We start from the raw sequence: 15,166 nt of genomic DNA on the forward strand, positions 1-15,166 counted from the left end.
CATGAGACACGTTTCATCCAATCTGCTGTTAGTGAAGTTGTTCTTCACACGCAAGGGCTAGATCTATTCAGAAGCTATTGTGTGCTTTTAAAAATTGTTTTGTTTGCTAAAAATAGCATTATGAAGGCTTAAATTTGAATGTACAGCGATGGTGGCTTCCTAGTTTAATAATTTTGACTGTATTATGATATTTAGTATAAGAACAGTAAATCTGGTCATTACCAGCTTGAAACGGAAATCTGGTTTTCCTGTTGTCTAAGTGATATTTTTCATTGACTCCTTGCACTTTTTGAAGTCAGCCCATTCTTTTTCAAATTAATGTGAGATTGGACTATTTTGCATTTGGAAATCACATTTTGTAGGAAACTATAGCCACACAGTAGCATTTATGTGGAACAATTTTGCAAAAATAGAAACCTTTTGCATCCCTTTTTTCATGACATGTATTCCACAAAAAAGAGTCAAATGCCTGCACAGATGTGATGTCTCATAGAAAAACATTATTTAGGCAGCAGCACTCTTCCTCAAAACATAGTTGCTTAACAAAAACAATTTTATATGGTGTAATTTGTATGAGATAGATAGACAATAGATAAAGTGTAGGCCTAACAAAGTTATACACACAATATATGTAGACATCCATGCAATAATGTTGTTGAATAAAACTGATTCAAATCCTTACCATTAAAATACTGCTCTCGGAAGAGCTGAAATATTCAATCGACTAATTGATTTTTTTTATTGTTGAATAATGAATAATAATCAGTGATAAAGTTTGCTTGTGTAGCATGTATGAAAACCAAAGTACACTAGAGCTGCAACGATTAATCAGTTGGTTGTGAACTATTAAATTAATCACCAACTGAAAACTATTTTGGTAAGCAATGAAGTGGTTTGAATAATTAAAAGAAATTCTCTTATTTCAGCTTTTTAAATCTGAATATTTTCTGGTTTCCTTTATCTATGACTGTAAACTAAATGTCTTTGGTTTGTGGACAAAACAGTACATTTCATGATATCATCTTTTGCCTTGTATATCAGCAAATAATTAGTCAGCAATGAAATTAAACATTAGTTGCAGCCCTGCTGTAGAGATTAAACACAACAATAAAATCAACAGTAATGTGTGAATCAACAGACAGCCTTGAGAAATAAAAAAAATTAGTAAAACTTAAAAACAATGGATGATTAAAAGCCGTAAATAAAACACTGTGGATAAATAGAACACCAATGATAAAATGTAAAAACAGTGGGTGATTTAAAACTTCAAATAAAGCAGTAAAAGACTCAGGTGGAATATCAAGAGTAAATAATTTTTCTAACAAAAATTCCAAATATTTGATGTTTCAAGTTTGTGATTTGTGAGAATTTGCTGCCTTTTTTTTTTTTTTTTTTTTATCTCCCGTTATAATAATCATAATTTTTGTTGGTGTGTTGGTCTGATGAAACAACACATTTGAATACATTCTTGGGCTTCTTGAAATTCTGATGACATTGTGTAGGAAAAATGATCATTCAGAATAAATAAAGCGGAATAATCATTGATGAAAATAATTGTTAGTTTCAGCCCTCGCTCGCATCCATCAGTCAGGTATAGAGCTGATAAGTCTTATTCTATGCAGATGGAAAAAAATCCACTCAGAGGAATTTAATTTATGATAATCTGACATTACCTGACATTAAGTCCCAATTCCAACACTACCTGACAAGCTGGGTGCAGCTACATGGTAAAACGTACACAAATCAAATAAATGTATACTGTGAGAATTTAAAATTTTATTTTCACGTAGCTGTGGGTAACAGATAAAGACCCAATCTGGTGATCACTATCAGTCACTGACAAAAACATCAATATAGAAAAGCATTAAATTAATGTTATTCTCCTTTAAGTAACTGCAACTATAAAAATAATTTTCTTTAAACATCTGAGACAAAGCTCTGTCTCCATGCCTCGGCAGGTTTACAGTACACCATGAGGGCCATCATGACTTAACTGTAATCATTTTTAGTATCTTTATTTATGCTGTGTGGTTTCAAAGCTGTCAAATAAATAAAAATCAATCCAAATCATGAGCACTGCTGGATAGAATTATGTGATCCGGGTCTTGTATAGTGTGGAGCTATGGGCCCATCTGTCTTTATTGACAGCGATACTAAGGCGGTAATCCTGTTTCCAGACCAGCGCCAGTGAGGCAGGCAGTCTTTTTGGTTAGTTTATTTTATCCAGCCATCATTTCCATTATCTCTTCTGTTTTGGGCTCACTGCCATCTCTTATGTGCAGGAGACATGGGCTCAGCGGACAACACTTTTTCTCCCTATAGCTCTAAAGCCCATTGTTTAAGATCATCTCGCATCATCTCTTATCTTATTAGCTTAGCATGTAGTTGGCTAGACAAGAAAGATGGGATGAAGAGAGGCAATTCCATGCAAAACAGATGACAAGCTGAATTTAAAACACATGCAACATTAATTTAGAGTATAGCCTCACTATTACTGCTGTGCAGATAGAAGTGATTTTTGGTGAAGTCAGTTGAAATTGCAGATCCCTCCGAGAACACCTGCCCCATTTCCACACTTAACTAACCCGGTTTTAAGGAAGTCTTTTTCACGCTGGAAGAGTGACAGAATTCACTGTACTCAAACAGTCAGTATACTTTATACTAAATTTGCTTAATTTTTCATTGGTCTGTTGATGATCACTGTCCCACAGTGCAATCCACAAATGAAATCTAGAAGCAGCTTGCAGATTGACTATCTGGCGAGGCAGCTTTAGGAACAGGAAGTAAACTTAAAGTTTACTTTCTTCTTGTGAAGCTTAATTAGCATTAGTGTTCCACAGATCATGTCTTATACACTTGGTACAAAATGATTAGTATAGTCATTTATGGTATTCTGACTGCAAAATGTGTAATATGACGATTATTGTACTGTATAGAATTAGTGTTTTGGGACATAGTTATGGTTTCTACACAGTCTTCTATTGTATTTGCTAATTACCATTGATCTGTTTCATGCTTATATTATTCAAAGCCCATACTAGACAGTGATAAATTATGATAGAGGGCTCATTTAGACTAAAGTACTGTAATTCTGTTTTGTTTATACTGGCTGTTGGAATTGATTGTCTTAAAGAGATAGATTAGATTTTTTAATTTGATTTTTTGTGTGAGGTACTTAGTAGATTGTGGTCGGTACACCCCCAGTTAGGAGAAGCAGCAGGAGTGCCAGTGGAGGAAGCTAAGCAATATGCTTAAGGCCCGCTTAAAAAAATCAATATGCAATGAGGTGGATGCTATATTTCAAATATTTTCGCAGCTGTTTTACCTCGCAGAACATGGGAGTTGCTGCATTATATAGCTGCCTGCATCGGTAGGTTTCTTTGTATTGCTGTGTGACTTCAGTGTTTTAAAACGTTAGTTTGCTTTATAGAAGTTACACAGTAACACAAAATAACTAACATATTGGTGCAGTGGTAGAACAGCAACTGTGGTGTTCTGCATAGCAGAATTGTAGTCTATGTCAGAGGTGTCTGGTTGCCTTGAAGAAAGTGATATTTGGCTTATGTAACAGCACTGAAACTGAACTAAGACAACCTTAATTGGCTCGTTAACTCCTCGGAAAACAAACTTAATTCAAACTCGACAGAAAAACATGTAAAACTCACCAAAACCATCTTTTAGTCTGTCCACTCTTCCAATAATCCCCGGCTCTGGTTTGGTCAAAATAAATTCTTAATTCACTGTGCGAAAAGAGTGTAAGGAGTCTGACTCTCCAGGCTGTTTTCCTCTCACTCGTCACCCAGCTCAGCTCACTCATGGTCAGCTGAGTGGGTGTGTACTGCACCACTGGATGAGAGCGCGGTGCAGAGGCTGAAATGACAAATATCGCCATAAAAATCGGCCAATAAAGCAATCGGTGATGGATTCAGCCCATCGTCGATAGACAATATATTTGTCCAATTGCCCAACACTAATCTCTAACATGTTGAAACCATGTTGATTTAGGTCAGCTATCTGTTCTACTTCTACTACTACTACTACTGTTCTACTTTGATTGCCTGAAAAAGATGCAGCCTGTGATGTTCATCTAATCTTTCTTGGGTCCTTTTAGGCCTAATCAAAATCACAAACCCAAGATCAGTAGCAATTTAACTTGTTCCCGACTTTGTAGTCCATTGAGTTGTACTAGAAAGTGTGCTTTTTATGGTTTTCCCGCTTGGAACACAAATCAGCTTGAAGACTTTTAGTAAAGACTTTCTTAGATCATGGTTTGACAGTCCTTTACCACATTTTTGTGTATGTCTTGCTAAGGGTTTTTGTACCCTGGAGTCAAATTATCTGACCATCAAAAGCTTGTACTCAACTTGTAAACTCTTAAATCAAGACCAATCTTCAGATGAGCTGGTTTCAGCCTCCTGGATGAAACAGAGAACATACAGTAATGCTGCTGGACTACATCTATAAATGGAAGTGGAGAGTGCACTCCAAGAAATCTCTTCTATCTTTTCCTTTGGTCAATTATTTAGATTTAAGATCTTCTAATGTGAGAATTTTACTTGTTTCCTTTGTATTTCCATCTTTCATAATATGTAGAGGCAGTGGAGAATAAGAAAAGTTCCAAGGCCATGAATTAATCACAAAATGTCTGCCAACTACTTGACTTGTATCAGAAATAAGCAAAATGATTTCCCCTTACTGTTGGATCTTTGTCTCTCCAAAACTTGAACATGAAAAGGTGACATAAAAAGGATAATTTTTGCGGTGTGTGCAGGAATTGAAGGGCAGATGAACCTGTATTAACATGCAAATCACTTCAGGATGTAGTGCTATCACTCAGTGTTGCACCACTGATTTAATGACACAGTCCACTCAGAGCCCCATGTGCTTCATAACTGCACTATCAATTACATTTCTGAGTGAATAGATCTTCTGATTATTTCCGCCCTGCTCCCACACATTCACTGCAAAGTGCTCTTTGTGTTGAATTTATTTCCACTGAGAGCTGGCTTGCAGGTGAGGGTAACTGGACCTTTCCCTTTTTAATACATGTCCAATAAGGACAACTCAATTCCATGTACACTCACTTACTCATGTTGGAGGATGTAGTTTGTGGTGCTGTTGAACTGTATTGCATCATACAGAGAGGTCTTTCTGTTGCTTAGCCTACCTTTACTGATGGAAATGAAAATCTAAGTGTCAAATATTTTGATGATGGATTAGTTGTTTATGTCATTTTTGCAAAGAATAAATGTCCAAATTATCTGATTTAAGATTCTCAAATGTGAATATTTTCTAGTTTCTTTGACAGAAAACTGAATATTTTTGGATTGAGGACAAACCAAGACATTTGAGAACATCATCTGAAACATTGGGACATCAATGTTTTTCAGCATTTTCTGACATCCTGTGGTCCAAACAACTAATCCATCAATCGAGAAAATTATCAACAGAATAATTGATAATAAAAATAACCATTTGTTGCAGCCCTAATTGATGCCATGTTTAGATTTGAGAATAATATCAATCTTCTCATCTGACTTTCATCAAGAAAGCAGATCAGCATAGTTCCCAAAATATCAAACCATTCCTTTAGTATTATCTTATAGTTTAAAAATTCCTTTACAACTTGTATCTCATCTATTGTCATCTGTCCCTGTTGTCTAAGGCTGAAGTTGATTTAGTAGAGACATAGAGATGTCTGCTAGATGGCACTCCCCTTGTGATGCTCAAAGTGCCAAAAAAGACATTTGAAAAACTCAGCAGCAATGTCTGTTTCTAGAAATCATGACCTGTTTACTTAAGATAATCCACAGGCCTTGTTGTGAGCAGGAACTCTTTTTTTTTCTGCTGATTGATTGATTTTATTTATTTAAGTGTCCTGCACCATATGGTGCTTAGCCCATATGGGCTTACAAGACACTATGCAGCAACAACAGCCAGCATGGACACATGGCAACATGCTGTCTTAATTGCCATGCATTTTCTATAAATCTTGCTCAGACAAAACTCTCCTCATGAAAGAGTCAATGCAACATATCACCTGTTTCTGTGGGTCTGCCTTGTGATTGACTGGAAACTTGTCAGTTTACCTCACATCTCATCCAGTGTCAGCTGAGATTGTCTTCAGCCGGTTGCACATGCGTGAAGGCATTGGAGTGACCTTCGCTTGCCGAGGTGAATGCAACACGCACACCTTTGCTATTGGTCGAGGCTTCGACTTCGGTGGTCACCAAAAAAAAATCACATGCACACAGTCAAATTTGTGCATGTGTGACTGTGACCCAAGTGGGTACCAGCCCAGCAACTGGCGACTTCATAAAGTACACTACACATGTTCGTTACATCCAATAAGTACACAAAATAAACTCACAAAATGTCAAGGAAGATTTTGTTTTTAGTTTTAGCCAAACTAAGATGAGATTAATTGCCGTGTTAACTCATTGTAAAACACACTTCATTCAAAATTGACAGAAGAGTAAAATAAAACTCACCGAAACAACTCTGCTTTGAAATAATTCCTGCATTAACCGAGTTAGATATGAAAGTATTATGGCTCTATTCCTGCCACTTTGTATATGACTCAGTGGGTGTCTACCAATGAATGTCATCCAGTCGATCCAAGTTGAAATGCTGTTGGACCTGAGTTGACATGGCAGATTTATTTCATGGAAAGTATATGTAATATACAGAATATTTGATTTTATAGTTAACTTTCTCTTTAACAAAAATGCAGTATGTTGAATAATTTCTACCCCAACCCAGGGGCAAACATCTAGCTATTTATACAGCAGATGAGTCTGTATGTGCATTATGTTATGAAATATTTCAGCACTCTAACTATGATGACGCTGGTTTCCTTAGAAGCAACATTTTGGTGACAGGTTTTAAAGGTGCACTTAAGCTCAGATGTAATGCACTCCTGATGTGTGTGTGTATGATATAGAATGTAACTGGGTTAATTCAAAGAGTAATGTGAGGTCTGTATTGCTGGAGGCCTATGCCATGCGTCCCACGTGCCTGACTTCCAAATGAATCAAGGCTTTTCCACAGTGTTGATGCCACTAGCGAAGTGCATAGGGCTTTTTCAAACACTAAATATTACATCAAATAAGCCTGGCTGTGTCTCTGGTGTCACTAGTGAAAGCAGAATCAGCTTTTCAGGCTTGCAGAAATCTTCATTGCTGATTGTGAATAGACTACTCTAGTGATTCTAAATTTAGATCCCAGCCTGATTTGCAGTAGCTCTCACATAGGATTTTACTGTAGGTGACCCCTGTCTGCTAATTAGCTTGTTTTAAATTGTCAAAACATGTGCTTGGAGATAAACTCCTTTCTACAATAGATAAATAATATCAAATGCTTTTAATATGTATCGTCTGCTCTCTTTATAATGGGGTGAATGGTAAATTTGTGCATGAGGTCCTGTTGTCCTTGAAGCATGAAGTGTCAGCAAGTAGTGTGGTGTTCTGTAGACAAATTGCTTACACTTACCCAACGATGAGTGATTATTATTCAGATATGCACTACATATGATCAGACCCAGACTGTTTGCTTTACTTGACTCATAAATACCACTGTGCATATTTATATGGAAGAAATATGACATACTTCAAAACGAAATGTCTGTTTCAATCTAGCTGAAAAACATCAGTGAAATACTATTAAAGATGAGAAGGCAGAGAATGTGCAGATTAGCACAACTTCCTGATCTTACTCAGTTTTAATGCTGTTGTATTTAAAGCTACTACAAGGCACTTTCATATTTTGTTAATTTTGGAGGCCCTTGGGGCAAAAGAGGTAATGTTTCCACAGCTGTAACCACAAACTATAATGTCAAAAATAAAATTATGTAAATAAAACTCTCCTCTTCATTTTAACTGACTCATGTACTTCTCACTGAGACTTTGGCTGGGAAAATGTAAACACAGATTCGTTTCATCTAATTTCACAGAAAATCCAACTCAGTAGTAGGCCTTAAGAATATCAATAGTCAGTTTTCTCACTAATGGTCTTGTTTGTGTATGTAAATCATATAGAGGTGTCAGTATTAAATTGAGACGGTTTCATAGCCAGTTAAAAACTCCTTGTAGTAGCTTTAAAGGAATCTTTGATATTGTGAGAACGATTCTTATTGACTTTATTGCTGAGAGTTAGATGAGAAGATTACTGCCACTCTCTGATCTGTCCCTTTATTATGAGGGAGCCATCAAGCTTAGCATGCTAGCTTAAAGACTGGAAATGGTGACAACAGCTAGCCTGAGGGTAATTAAGAAAAAAAAAACAAAGTGTAAAAATGACAGCTTGTGGTTTTACATAGGGGCCGTGTGCAGGACTATTTTTGAGTGGACACAGTGACTTCCTGTTGTCAAGGTGAGGTTGACAGACAACCAGCCTAGAGCTCAATTCACACCAAAGATTCATGATGAAATGAGTTGAAACTACTAGCAATGCGTTGGTCTGCAACGTTCTGAAAACCTTTCAGTTTTTACACTGGCCAACCGAGGGGATGTATCGTCTCCATAGCAACAACTCTCTGTAGGCTACTTCTTTTCTAACTGCTGGCCTTTACAGGCCTTTTTTTGTAGCCGGATATAATTTGTAGTGTCTTAAAATATGAATGAGTACAGTGATAGTGAGTTACTTGCTACAGTTGCATTTTTTAGTATTGATGAAACAGCAAAAACATAAAAACAAATGTGTGGTTGAGTGGAGTGACAGAGAGTGAGTGGCAGAGAGTGACGGTGAATGCCAGCAGAGCAAAAGCAGTAAAGTTGTCACTAGGGCTGAATCAGTCTGAAAATATATCTTATATAAGATATAATTAATTAATTGAGTGGTTGATTGAGTGATTTCAGTGGCCATACGTACCAGACAAAGATATTTTCTTAAGTCTGTAGAAAATGATTTGTAGACAGGACGTCCCTGCAGTATGACAATATTTAATTTAAAATGACATTTTGACACACCTTTCGACTTTAACAAAATTGTGCTTCCTGCGATTTGAAAATTGCATCAGGCTATTTTGCCATTTTGGCTAATTGTTCAGCCCTAGTTGTCAGATTAGCAGTTAATAAAAATTTTAAGGCTTGTGTCACACAAATGTTGTAATGTTGTAAAATCAGCCACTAAGGACCAGTTCACACCACTGCAGCGTCCTAAAATGGCTGTGTCTCATCGTGATACATTGGTCTGAACTGGCTTTAACCGACTGTAAAACTGCAAATTGAAATTTTGTGTTTATGCCTCCTTTTTTGGCCGGATTCAACAAATTAGATGCATATACAGTGTAAATTAGAGAACTTTAGAGCTGCTTAGATTTTGTAACCTTTGGACAGAGCCAGGCTCATTGTGCCCCTTATTCCAGTCTCTGCTAAGGTAAGCTAATTAGCTGCTGGCTGTGGCTTTATATTTAATGGACAGATATGAGAGTGGTAGTGATCTTCTCATCCAACCCTGCAAGACAGTCCAAAGTGCTGGATTATTTCTTTAGTAAACTGTGACTCTTGATTTAAAAAAACAAAACAAAAACCATTTTCATGACTTTTTCTACTTATATTCAGAACAGTGCTTGATGAGATACTGCATTGTGCACCGAGACGCTTTGTTGAAACTTGAGTTACTGTTCAGCTATCGAGCAAAATAAACAAAAGCAAACAACCTGGAAATGTATTTTGTCTCTCCTGGAAAGTCAGAGACTACTTGAATAAACAGTTTTGGCTCTAAGCCCCTAAACAACTCTTCTCTGAGTCGCTCTGTAATCTCCTGCATGCAGCATTGTGCTCACTTAACCTTGCAGTAAGCTGTTGCCTTATGCTGTGAATCTTGAATAATACAGGTCTGAGAGGGCAATCAAATACTCACTAAGAAACAGTCAGTAACAGATCTGAATCTCTGTGGGGTTTGGACTTGGTTACAGGACTGCCCATAGGCCTCAATAAGTTGGAGTTTCCAAAGCTTCTAAATTGTAATTCACCTTATCACCCCACTGTGTTTTCGCTGAGTGGTGGTGGGTTAGTCATTGAATTGCTGTCCACGTTGGACTGTTGCTTGTAATCCATCATTGCAAAGCAGCCCGCCTCCTTCCCAATACTCCCAGCAGCAGCAACTCTCCATCCTATCTCCTCACCCAGTGCCACTGCTTCACTGTTCTTGTTTTGTAATTGGATTGGCTGTGGTGGGATAGTGGAGGCTTAGATAGAAGTTTAATGCATGTTTTGAATTAATGGAAAATGTTGATGCAAACTGAAAGAATTTCAACAAAAGATCTCTGCTGTTCTGTATTGTTATTCATTAATAGTTGTTGACATTTCAGTCAGATGTAAAGGTGTTTATTTTCTCATGCTTCATGTTTGTTTTTTTCAACAGATTGAGAAGATCATGAACTTGATTGGAGCAGGCATTGAAACGTCCAAAAAGAAACAGCCGACACCAGGCTCAGGTAATGCTTCATCACCCATTATGATGTGAATTTTTAATTCATGCAGAATAGAGTGATTATTCTTTTTTTTTTTGGTGACATGACTACATGGTGTGTAATTTATGGGTTGGTTAATGCAAAATGACAACTTGGTCTGGGATATTAAGTGAGTCTTATTCATTAACCATTTATAAAGCTTTTAATTGCCCTTGGTGCTGCAATGATGATAGTCTCATAGAGGTTATTGGAGGGGTATTTTGTATAATTTTAGTAGCAACCAAGCAGCAACCTTCAGGGCTGAAAAACGAAGCCAGCGTGACAGTAACAAAAACTGCAGTTCCTTGAATAGCCACTTGATGCTGGCTCCAAAAGTGATAATCCTCAGAAACCCCATATTAAAATGGCCAGCTTGACAGCAGAAATAAACTGGTCTCTGTAGCTAAGTTTCCCATTCATTACAACTTTATGGGAGATTCATTTTCATATAACCCAACTGTTGTTAGATTATATTAAGGCTTAAATTTCTGCATAATTAAGGGTGTGGCCGCTTTGAGTGACAGGTAGGTGCCGTCACTGGTGGCTAACCACTTCATTCAACCCACCTCAGCTGCACCCATGCACCGCTCCTTGCCTGTTTTTACATTTTTACACATTACACTGTGCGATTTTGGGTTGTCTCAGGGAAATGATGATTATGAAAGAAACGTGGAAATATCTGTGGTCGTTGCTCCAAAATGGTGGTCCCACGTCGTACTGTGAGAGGGGTTCATAGATGGCCACTGTCAGGGTCTTGCAACCAAAAATAGCTTGGAACAGGAGTCTGACTGTTAGAAATTTAGCCTTACCATCTTACAATGTGACTGCTGCTACAACCTACGTCTACTAATCAACCTACCGGAATGCACTTAGCATGCCACAAATTCTTAGCTTTTAACTCAAGCTCTCTTTGCAAAAATGGTGTCCCAAATTGGCCTCTCTTCCCTCTCCATCTCCTCTCATTTGGATTTTTTTCCCCTTACTCTTAAATACCACTATTGCAAGCACTTGATTCTTGCTTTGCGTCACTGTTGCGCAGATGGGTGAGTGACACTGATGGTGGACACTGATGACATGTTTTTTTATTGTGTCATAGCCTACGATTCAGTAGTGGTGATCATTTTACAGTCTTCATACATCAAACTTGATTTCTGTGAATCTCACAGTCTGTTTAGGCAGTTTTAGGCAGAGTCAAGCACCGCCAAGATGGCGACAGCTAGAGGCACCCACTATTTGGAGAAGGTAACCTTCAAAACAGCAAGATTTCCTCCAAAAACTCCTCCCATGTGCCAGTCACCACACTGAACTTTTAAGTGTCTCTTCAGGAACCAATGGTTGACGTCACAGAGACTATATCCATGTTTTATACAGTCTGTTGTAGCAACCAAACTTTTCTCACCCTGTCACAGGTTACATAAGTGAGCAGTTTTTCTATTCAGCTATTCAGTATTCAAGCACACCTTCAGAAAAGATGGAGAGGATAGTTTTGTTGCAAGTCATAGAGATTGAAGCTGGCAATTGTTTGGCACATCATTGTTATTTGTTACAACATTTCCACTTTATGGGAAGACTAATTCTAAATTCCTCTCACTGTTGTATTTTTTTCCCTGGAGTTACTGTATACCTCAATAGGGCTTGGATTGATAGTACGCTTCATCAAGTGTCCTTCAGGCAGAGAAGCCAGCTGGCATCAGCTCAGTTTGTTTAGATAACACTCCCGAGTTGATACATTGTAAACCTACCTCCATTAGATACTCTGCCATAAGGTGGTTTCATCATACAGTATTGTGTAACCACTTCTCTGGTGGGTCTGCACACCACTGCTTTTTAGAAGTCTCAGCAGATTTATTAAGATAAAATTTTCATTAGTTATGTGCAGTGTGTTCCATGAATTAACAATCTGCTGACCACAGCAAGGTGTAACACCACCCAACAGAAGAGAAACAGTAAGATATGTGGTTTTCATAAAAGAATATAAAGTAAGGACACAGAAAAACAGTAATGAAATGACATTGGATTTAAGAAAATTAAAACTTTCACTGCTGCACCAGCATTTAACCCTACATGTGTCAGTGTGTCATCACATAATTATATTGCATCTTGCATCACTTCTTCCTGTCAGTCCATTACGAAGGTTTAATGTATATAATGTATGTCTGCTTGGGATCAACTCATTTTGGTTTCAGGCCCACTACTGATTATTGGTAATCAAAAAGACTCATAACAGATGAAAATCTGATTAATAACTATTCCCTCTGCTCTATACTCTATATTGTATTTTTTACTCAACTAAGCTACTTTATTTCATTACTTTACTTAAAAATGTAAAATAACTATTTTGAACAATTCTGATGTACTATAGATGACTCTACCCAGTGTTATATAAAGTAACATAATTAACAGAAAAAGAAAAAAGGTTAGATGTTCTCAAACCAATCCCCAAGCAGCAGCACTCAGCCTGTCTGGTGCCTCTCAGAGCAGAGTCATTCTTGTGAGAGGAGAAACTTTAGATGACTTGTCCAAAGTACCACTGGAGCACACGGAGTTTTGAAGCAAAAAGTCTCTTATGTAGAGGACTAACGTTTCGACACTGTCAGTCTTCATCAGAGTAAGATAATTAACAGGCAGATAGTGCTGTTGCTGAGATGCTGAGTGAGGCTATGGAGTGTGTCGCCCCCAGAGAGAACCAAAACAGCAAAAAAAAGAACGTAAAAATGCTAAAAATTGTAGCTTAAGTGTGGAACATTTACTGGTTCATAGATTTATTTATGGGTACTCTGTATGCCAGTAAGAGAATTTGGGCGAATCATGTCCTACTACAAAAAAAATAATTATATGGTTTTGGTGAAATTGTATTCTTTAAGGATACATCTCACAGAGTTGACTTCTACATTTAATGCAAAATTTGATCACTTAGAGGTTGGCCCATTACAAGGTTTAATAGATGTATATAGTTGATCTTTTAAAATATATTTTCCCAGCAATATTGAAGAGCAAAAATCAACACACCCTGAAAATACGAATTTGTCCCAATTCTCAAGAATAAGTGAAGTATGTTTTCATTAGTGTATAGTCACCTGAAAATTTGTTTTATAATTTGTAAATTTTTTTCTTGCCTTAAAATGAGCCATTTATATTGACAAAGGGCACAGGTTCTCTTCCACGGACACTGCCATGTTGCATTGCCATGTTTTTAGTTGTACAGTAGCTCAGAGCAGACAAACCGAACACTGGCTCTGGATATGGCCTTTCACGTTTCTTGGCTGCTGTAGGTTCTCCTACACATTTAGAAGAGGAAGGAGAAGTGTTTGCAGTCTGCAAGCTCTGCTTAATGCCATTAAATCCCACATACTGGTGCTTTAAACCTGTATAAAATATACAAAACGTGGCGGACATCCATTAATTTAATGAAATCTCTTTTTGAGATATGTTAATTTTAACTTTTAGTCATTAAGGCAAACTGTAGCTGAGAGGTGTGAAGAAGGTTGTTTTTTTTCCTTGAGATATGCAAAATCTATATTAAGAATGTAAATGAATATTCTCTGATTTATTATGATGATAATAATAAAAGTAAATAAATAAACAAAAGTACATTTTAATTACATAGCTTTCAGGAACAAAGTGCAGTTCAGGGAGCCTTACATAAATAAAAAAAAAAAAGAAAAGACAACATTTGAAATATTGAAATGCATTTATAATGAGAGGGGAATTCAATTAGTATACAATTAAAATTGATGATGAAATAAGTATTACTTTAAAAGAACATTTATATGGTAATAACACAAGAATCATTCCCATAACCATTTTCAGCTTTTTATCTTAATATTCCCTAATTTATAGTGTTTATCAGTTCTTTCCAGGTTGCTTTTAAGAATCACACAGTTCCTATGAAATTATTTACATTTGTTAACATTATTTTAGGCCGAAAAGGGCTGCATATTAACAAAACTGACCTAAAGCAAAGCTGGTTTCCTTAGCAGTGTGAATTTATGATTTTAATTGTAACATGACTGCCTGCACACCCAAGCATCCTTAGATTAATTGCTATTCTAACAATTAACACCTGAGGTTATTCCACATTACATAAGAGGAAATATGTTGTTTGTTTGTTTGTTTGTTTTTTTCCTTCTACACATATAGGTGTATGTGCTATTTATAGGCCTTGTTTGAAGAACGGCATGCTGAAAGTGTCCCAGATTCAGCTGAGTCATGCAGTCACTGCTCCGATTTTAATCGGAGATTGTGCACAAGTAGTTCTGGAGGTTTTGTTGCTGTTTTCGTACGTGTCGCTTGGTAAAGAGGTCATATTTATTTTCCCACAGTGTAATGAAAGGGAACAAACAGGTACCCTTCAGACTCATCACCAGGAGAGGGAGAGAGGAGGAGGGGAAAAGAGAAGGAGATAAGGGGGATTGCAGAAAGATGGAAACCTAAATAGTCACTCTTCTCTCCACCTTTATCTTTTTGTTGTGGCAGAAGTGGGAAAACCTTATCCCCTGTCCCTGTTTTTGTGCATTTTCACTCCATTCACCTTACGCTTGTAGACTGTCCCTCTCATATCAGGAGCCAAGCATGGCCACTTCATCTTCAGGATTTCTGAGCATCAGATTTTTGTGGCTGCGAAAAGCCAGCCCTGCAGTTTTGTGCCATCTTTTACGCTCAAGGATGAGGGTGTTTGTGTTGTGCGTGCCCATCACGAGTGCCTCAATTGTG

The 15,166-nt window shown here is 37.2% G+C and overlaps 1 protein-coding gene across 8 annotated transcripts in view; it reads left to right on the forward strand.

The window, feature by feature from the left end:
* The window catches only part of anks1ab (ankyrin repeat and sterile alpha motif domain containing 1Ab), a 61,173-nt gene that overhangs the window by 7,342 nt on the left and 38,665 nt on the right, over nucleotides 1-15,166 (forward strand). For all 8 annotated transcript variants that reach the window (XM_084738772.1, XM_084738788.1, XM_084738796.1 and 5 more), the window contains exon 2: nucleotides 10,366-10,438. In XM_084738772.1, coding sequence (XP_084594898.1) covers nucleotides 10,366-10,438 — 73 coding nt within the window. The remainder of the gene's footprint in view (nucleotides 1-10,365; nucleotides 10,439-15,166) is intronic.

This window comes from Lutjanus erythropterus, chromosome 2 (genome assembly GCF_056507025.1).
Source record: "Lutjanus erythropterus isolate fLutEry1 chromosome 2, fLutEry1.hap2, whole genome shotgun sequence".
NCBI classification, from domain to species: Eukaryota; Metazoa; Chordata; class Actinopteri; order Lutjaniformes; family Lutjanidae; genus Lutjanus; species Lutjanus erythropterus.